Source organism: Hordeum vulgare, chromosome 7H, assembly GCF_904849725.1.
Source record: "Hordeum vulgare subsp. vulgare chromosome 7H, MorexV3_pseudomolecules_assembly, whole genome shotgun sequence".
NCBI lineage: Eukaryota > Viridiplantae > Streptophyta > Magnoliopsida > Poales > Poaceae > Hordeum > Hordeum vulgare.
Window position 1 is genome coordinate 95,057,904 of NC_058524.1, and position 8,056 is coordinate 95,065,959.

Genomic DNA, 8,056 nt, shown 5'->3' on the forward strand with positions numbered 1-8,056 from the left:
CAACTAAACTCTGTCCAGTATGCTAATTATTTCAAAATTATCCGACAACCAGCTCACATGTGACAACAAGAAGATAAGGAGGCCTAAATCATCGGTAATTTTTGTGTAAAATCACGCATAAGGGGAACCAGAACCAAATTCATAGGGGCAGGACATACTAGGCAGAGATAGTACTACTGGTTATTTAGGCGACAACTGCCAATCGAGAGAACATTCCGCAGAATCAGGTCAAACTTAGTTCACTTTCACGTCTCAACTGAGTGGGAAAAGAATGATCCTCAGAATATCTTATGTACATAGCCGTTTTATTTTCAATGTAGAAACACATGCATGGCTTGATTTACATTGCTATTTACCTTTCTATGTACAATGAGAACCAGCATTTTACACAGCTGTGTTACCTACATTCTAAGAAGATGGCACAAACAAGACGACATATATTAGACATCTTGCCTACAAACAGGGCACGAAGCATGGCCAATGAGCCATTTGTCCACACAGGGCTGGTGGAAGGTGTGAGAACACTTCGGCAGCCTCCGCGCAATCTCTCCCGTCACGATATCCTAGGACAAGAATAGAGTGTCAGGCCGCAAGAAACAAAATTAAATACTGACTCCACCGTCCAGATACATGGGTGATATTAAAGGCGTATTTTGATTTGTTAAAAAAACCATTGGATACGCATTTAAAGTACTTATAATTGTGATTTCAACATTTCGTACCACATAAAGTACATATTAAAGGAGTAATTGGTGATCAAAACCACGTTTTAACCAATTAAAATACACCCTACATATCCGGACAGTTCAAATATCGAGGTTGTTTCATTATATATAAATACAAATACATATTAAACTCCCGCCCAGTCATGAACCGACCCACAATTTCAAAGAAAACAGAGACAAAATTTGCTTACTTACATGGAAAAGACATATCAATTTGGAAAATAACATATAACGTGAGGGTGACAAGTGAGCATACAGAAATTTGCTGGTGTTATTTATGTTACTGACTAATTTGCTCCCTGGAGCTGGTCAACAAATTTGCTAAATATTCAGAACTAACACATAGGTCTGGGTAAACAAAAATTAAGCAAGAAAGAGAAACCCCAGTTACAAATTTGACCAAATATTGTGCAGTTATCTACTCCTTCCGTTCTTAAATATAAGTCTTTTTAAAGGTTCTACTAGGGGACTATATACGGATGTATATAGACATACTTTAGAATATAGATTCATTCATTTTGCTCCGTATGTAGTCCTTTAGTGAAATCTCTAAAAAGATTTATATTTAGGAACGGAGGGAGTACTAAGTTTTCAATTTTGAGAATTCACATGATTACCCACCTTCAAAAAGCACATTATCTCATACCAAATACGGTTATTTCGAATAATCTAACCAGATAATATATGTCACCACTACATATTATAACAAAAACTAATTCCAGCTTCTGAACTGTGAAATCCCTATGGATTTACTTAGATGAACGGAATTAAAAATAAGATGGTTTTGAAATAATTTCCATAACTCCCACCTCTGTTATACCAATCATAAGTAAGATGAATTTGTGCCGTCCAGCCAGTCAACATATACACCTACCAGACTATCTATTAAGGCAGCATAAATTACAGATTGGATGATGAAGTTATTTCCCTACCAGGTAAATTCAAAATAAATCATATATGTAAATGTTACACTTGTACCTGTAGGCAAATAGGGCAAGACAAGTTTTCACCAGCTGGCTCTTGTTTCTGATCAATCACCACATGGTATGGCAACTTCTTCAAGTTATCTTGTGAGAGCCCATCGGATGAAACTTCTCCAATGATATCATACGGATCATTATTGCCAAACTCTGCAATACCAACCTGTTGAATAACTCAACTTCAGTACGAAAGTTTATGTGTGCAGCAAAGGGTAGAAACTTCACTATAACAATTATATTTGGTTTAGCTGACCTCACCATACAATTTACATAAAACACACTATGAAATGGATTAGTATACAGGTAAAAAGATCGCGGTCACTAAAATGAGCAATTGCAAGAACCCTCCAATTTGTAGGAAGCATGAAGAGAGTGACTATCATTTGGGCACTTTCCCTTGCAGAGGATACTGCATTAGCAATGTTAGGGGTATAGAACAACGGACCTGCCAACGATATGACATATACACTGATGGCTCATACTGCTCCCCCACAAACCGAGCATGAAGGAGCTGATCCACGAAATCGCCCTGGAAATCAAACAAAATATTTTCCATAAGCAAATCCTGAATGGATGGATCAATAAGGTGTCATCCACTAACTGAAGTATAATATATTTAACGAACGTACTTTAAAAACAATGAAGAACACATTCTGTAATCCAGGCAAAAAACAAAAAAAAAACAGCTGCTCTAATTTAAAGAGCCATCAGAATGATGAGCTGCAGTAGTAATGTTACTACTATCCAATGGGCAAAAATAAAAACGTTATATGCTGCATAATTTTATAGACTGATTTGCTGAAGAATCTTACGGTACGGACCATAGATGATGTACTCTGCGGTGTTGACCTGTCGGCGCACCAATAGGCGCGGGAAGCCTCCAGTACCTCAATGGACAGGACAGCGCCAGCAAATGCCCCCAGTCCAGCTCCCCGGAGAACGCCGCTGTCCGAAGCCCTCCCAGCCAATGCGCCGGTGACCGCCCCCGTCAAGCCTCCAGCTTCGGACAGTCACAAATCAACATCAAAAATAAGATCACACGAACCAAAAGATTCGGTTGCATAAATTTGCTATCACACACAAAAAAAAAAAAAAAAAAAAACTCGAAGGTTGTGTCGAGCGAGGAAATGGCAAAAAAGGCCAAGAGACCCAATCCCTTCTCCACCAACCAATAGAGAGCTCGAGATCACCGACAAACGCGTCACAGCCAAACACAGGAGCCAGGGCGCGTACCGACCGCGAAGAGGCCGGTGAGCACACCGGAGAGAACGCCGGCGACGAGCCTAGGGAGGTACGTCGCGGCGGGGCGCTCCTGCTCCGCCGCCGCCGGGGGGCGCAGCGGGAGCGGGGCCGCCTCTCCTGTCGCCGCCTCCATCACAATCCACGGCCACGAGGCCTCTGCGCCGAAGCTTAGCACGGCGTCGGCTGTGGCGTGCCCGCTGGCTGGGGCATGGAGGAGGAGGGTGGCTCGCCGGGAAGGGAGGGGGGTGGGGGGATGAGGCGTGACGCAACCCGGAAACAAGTCGCCGCTTGGCTGCTGCTTGCTGGTGCCGGTTGCTTAAAGATTTTCTGTGTTCTGTTCCATTCTTACGTTTTTGTGCTGATTAGAGCTTCTCCAATACATTACGTAAATTTAAAGAGAAAACTGAAAACCCGTATAATTTACATTTTTAAAGCATATTTCAAAAAAAAAAGCAACTTCAATCGATTGATGTATATTGGAGATGTAAAAATGCAATTTCAATAGATAATGTATATTGAAGATGTAAAACCGGCTGCCTCCCCACCTTTTTTTTGACCCGAGCATAACACCCCTTTCCATTACAGCGAACGGAAATACAGCAGTTTCACAAATTGACCAAAAGAAAAGAAAAAGGTACTTGTGCGACACATAGTTTCAGCAGACTGCTAGTTTTTATCCATGGAACAGATGTTCGCCTTCAAAACGACTGTCATAGCATAAAAACCAACAATCGCACAGAGCAAACAGAGTATCACCAAAACAACACCAAACTTCACAGACTCAAATAGGCATAAGGACTATCACCTACAGGATATCTTCAACAGCAGCTCGAATACTTTTATCACATCGCGCTCACTCCCGTGTGATCCCTTGTCTAGCCACCTCGCAAAGCTTCATCACGTGTATAGTATTTGCTCTCATCATCTCCGCGCCAGAACGAAGTTCTCCTGCATCATCCTTCTGTTGTAGGCCTGCCCAATATAGAATGAACGGACACATTGAAAATACAATTTCAAAGGGGTTTTGATCATTTTATTTTTAAATGTAGCCATGTTCTGAACCAACCATATAGCCAAGCATGCAGCCGCAAGCCCCACCGTGTAATATTTCCCTCCAGCCGGCAAGAAAGCATTACACCAGGAAAAGTATTGCCAGTAAGAGTTGGGGCAGCTATCAGTCCCCAGAGTAACCCCGATCGATCTCCACACAACTCTAGCAACAGGACAAGTAAAGAAAAGGTGATGTGAAGTTTCTCTTTGACGACAGAATGAGCAACTGGGATTCCCAGGCCATTTTTTCTTTTTCATCACATGTCTAGTCAGCACCGCATCCTGAGATAACTGCCACATGAAAATTTTAATTTTCAAGGGTATTTTTGCTTTCCAGATCCACTTATAATGGCACCCATGCAATGGCTTCTCCAACCACTTATACATGGATTTGGTGGTGAACTTGCCATTACCAGACAAGCCCCAGGACACTCTGTCACTATCACTGGTTAGCATTGTTGGAAATATGCCCTAGAGGCAATAATAATATGGTTATTATCATATTTCCTTGTTCATGATAATCGTCTATTGTTCATGCTATAATTGTATTAACAGGAAACAGTAATACATGTGTGAATAAATAGATCTCAATGTGTCCCTAGCAAGCCTCTAGTTGGCTAGCTCGTTAGTCAATACATGATCATGGTTTCCTGATCATGGGCATTAGATGTCATTGATAACGGGATCACATCATTGGGAGAATGATGTGATGGACAAGACCCAATCCTAAGCCTAGCACTAGAACGTATTGTTCGTATGCTAATGCTTTTCTAATGTCAAGTATCTTTTCCTTCGACCGTGAGATTGTGCAACTCCCGGATACCGTAGGAGTGCTTTGGGTGTATCAAACGTCACAACGTAACTGGGTGACTATAAAGGTGCACTACGGGTACCTCCGAAAGTGTCTGTTGGGTTGGTACAAATCGAGATCGGAATTTGTCACTCCGTGTGACGGAGAGGTATCTCTGGGCCTACTCGGTAGAACATCATCATGAGCTCAATGTGACTAAGGAGTTAGTCACACGACGACGTGCTACGGAACGAGTAAAGAGATTTACCGGTAACGAGATTGAACAAGGTATAGGTATACCGACGATCGAATCTCGGGCAAGTTCTATACCGACAAACAAAGGGAATCGTATACGGGATTGATTGAATCCTTGACATCGTGGTTCATCCGATGAGATCATCGTGGAGCAAGTGGGAGCCACCATGGGTATCCAGACCCCGCTGATGGTTATTGGCCAGAGAGGTGTCTCGGTCATGTCTGCCTGTCTCCCGAACCCGTAGGGTCTACACACTTAAGGTTCGATGACGCTAGGGTTATAGGGAATTATTATACGAGGTTACCGAAAGTTGTTCGGAGTCCCGGATGAGATCCCGGACGTCACGAGGAGCTCCGGAATGGTCCGGAGGTAAAGATTGATATATAGGACGGATGGTTTTGGACACCGGAAGTGTTTCGGGCGTCACCGGTAATGTATCGGGACCACCGGGACCACCGGAGGTGGCCCCGGGGGACCACCGAAGGGGGGCAACGACCCCGAGAGGTAAGGTGGGCCAAGTGGGGGTGGGAACCAGCCCCTAGGTGGGCTGGTGCGCCTCCCCACTCAGCCCATTGCGCAAGGGAGAGAAAAGGGGGGGCAAACCCTAAGCTAGGTGGGCCTAAGGCCCACCAGTTGGTGCGCCACCCCCTCCTCCCCCTTCTGGCCGCCGCACCTCCCATCTGGGGGGGCTGCCGCACCCCCTAGGGTGGGAACCCTAGGGGTGTCACCCCCTCTCCCCTCCCCTTATATATAGTGGGCACTTTTGGCCATTGGATATTAGACTTTTCCCTCTCCCTCGGCGCAGCCCTGCTCTTCTTTCTCCTCCTCTCTGCCGGTGCTTGGCGAAGCCCTACCGAGAGACCTCGTCTCTCCATCGACACCACGCCGTCGTGCTGCTGGAATTCTTACCCAACCTCTCCCTCCCCCTTGCTGGATCAAGGTGCGGGAGACGCCACCGGGCTGCACGTGTGTTGAACGCGGAGGTGTCGTAGTTCGGCACTAGATCGGAATCGCTGTGAGTACGACTCCATCAACCGCGTTCTAGCAACGCTTCCGCTTAGCGATCTTCAAAGGTATGAAGATGCTCTTACCCCTCTCTCGTTGCTGGTCTCTCCATAGGAAGATCTGAATACGCGTAGGAAAATTTTGAATTTATGCTACGTTTTCCAACAGTGGCATCCGAGCCAGGTTTTCTATGCGTAGATTCTATGCACGAGTAGAACACAAAAGTTGTGGGCAATGATTTGTCAATTTGCTTGCCGCTACTAGTCTTATTCTTTTCCGGCGGTATTGTGGGATGAAGCGGCCCGGACCGACTTTACACGTACGCTTACGTGAGACTGGTTCCACCGACAGACATGCACACCATGCATAAAGGTGGCTAGCGGGTGTCTGTCTCTCCTACTCTAGTCGGATTAGATTTGATGAAAAGGGTCCTTATGAAGGGTAAATAGCTTTGGCATATCATCGTTGTGGCTGTCACGTAGGTAAGAAGGCGTTCTTGCTAGAAACCCAAATCAGCCACGTAAAACTTGCAACAACAATTAGAGGACGTCTAACTTGTTTTTGCAGGGTTTGACATGTGATGTGATATGGCCAAAGTTGTGATGTTGCATGTATGATGTATGAGATGATCATGTTATTGTAATAGGTTTCACGACTTGCATGTCGATGAGTATGACAACCGGCAGGAGCCATAGGAGTTGTCTTAATTTATTGTATGAGATGCAACGCCATGTGCTTACTACTTTTACTTCATTGCTAACGGTTAGCTATAGTAGTAGTGATAGTAGTAGTTGGCGTGATGACTTCACGGAGACACGATGATGGAGATCATGGTGTCACGCCGGTGACGATGATGATCATGTGATGCCTGAAGATGGAGATCGAAAGAGAAAAGATGATAATGGCCATATCATGTCACTATATGATTGCATTGTGATGTTTATCATGTTTTACATCTTATTGCTTAGAACGACGGTAGCATAATAAGATGATCCCTCTTAAAATTTCGAGAACGTATTCCCCTAAGTGTGCACCGTTGCGAAGGTTCGTTGTCTCGAAGCACCATGTGATGATCGGGTGTGATAGATTCTAACGTTCGCATACAACGGGTGTAAGCCAGATTTACACACGCGAAACACCTAGGTTGACTCGACGAGCTTAGCATGTATAGACATGACCTCGAATACAAGAGACCGAAAGGTCGAACATGAGTCGTATGGTTGAATACGATCAGCATGGAGTTGCTCACCATGGTGACTAGTCCGTCTCACGTGATGATCGGACACGGGTTAGTCAACATGGATCATGTATCACTTAGATGACTAGAGGGATGTCGATTTAAGTGGGAGTTCATACTTAATTTGATTAAATGAACTTAATTGTCATGAACTTAGTCTAAAAGTTATCTTTATAAATATTGTAGATGTCCAACGTCAACCTCAATTTCAACGCATTCCTAGAGAAAAACAAGCTGAAAGATGATGGTAGCAGCTATGCGGACTGGGTTCGCAACTTGAAGCTCATCCTTGAAGCAGCTAAAAAGGCTTATGTCCTTGATGCGCCGCTAGGTGACCCTCCCGCTCCCGCAGCAGCCCAAGACATTCTGGACGTCTGGCAAACGCGGAGTGATGACTACTCTCTGGTTAGGTGTGGCATGTTATACAGTTTAGAAACGGGGCTCCAAAGGCGTTTTGAGCAACACGGGGCATATGAGATGTTCCAGGAGCTGAAGATAGTTTTTCAAGCTCATGCCCGTGTCGAGAGATATGAAGTCTCTGACAAGTTCTTTAGCTGTAAGATGGAGGAGAACAGTTCTGTCAGTGAGCACATACTCAAAATGTCTGGGTTACACGGTCGTCTGACTTCACTTGGAGTCGAACTTCCGGATGATGCTATAATTGACAGAATCCTCCAGTCTCTCCCACCAAGATACAAAGGCTTTGTGCTTAACTACAACATGCAAGGGATGGAGAAGACCATTCCCGAGTTATACTCGATGCTCAAGTCT

At 44.6% G+C, this 8,056-nt stretch overlaps 1 protein-coding gene across 2 annotated transcripts; it reads right to left on the minus strand.

Moving 5' to 3' along the window:
• Window positions 1-223: 223 nt before the first annotated feature.
• On the minus strand, window positions 224-3,302 carry LOC123411681 (NEP1-interacting protein-like 2). 2 transcript variants are annotated; one of them, XM_045104644.1, is made up of 5 exons: window positions 2,939-3,302; window positions 2,527-2,705; window positions 2,151-2,234; window positions 1,704-1,868; window positions 224-563 (listed from the first exon to the last, which is right to left on the minus strand). In XM_045104644.1, exons 1-5 carry the CDS (start codon window positions 3,078-3,080, stop codon window positions 441-443), a joined length of 693 nt encoding a protein of 230 aa, XP_044960579.1. In that variant the 5' UTR covers window positions 3,081-3,302; the 3' UTR covers window positions 224-440. The 2 variants fall into 2 exon arrangements, with proteins under 2 accessions (XP_044960579.1, XP_044960578.1); XM_045104643.1 differs by having other exon boundaries at window positions 2,518-2,705.
• Between the last annotated feature and the right edge of the window lie 4,754 nt (window positions 3,303-8,056).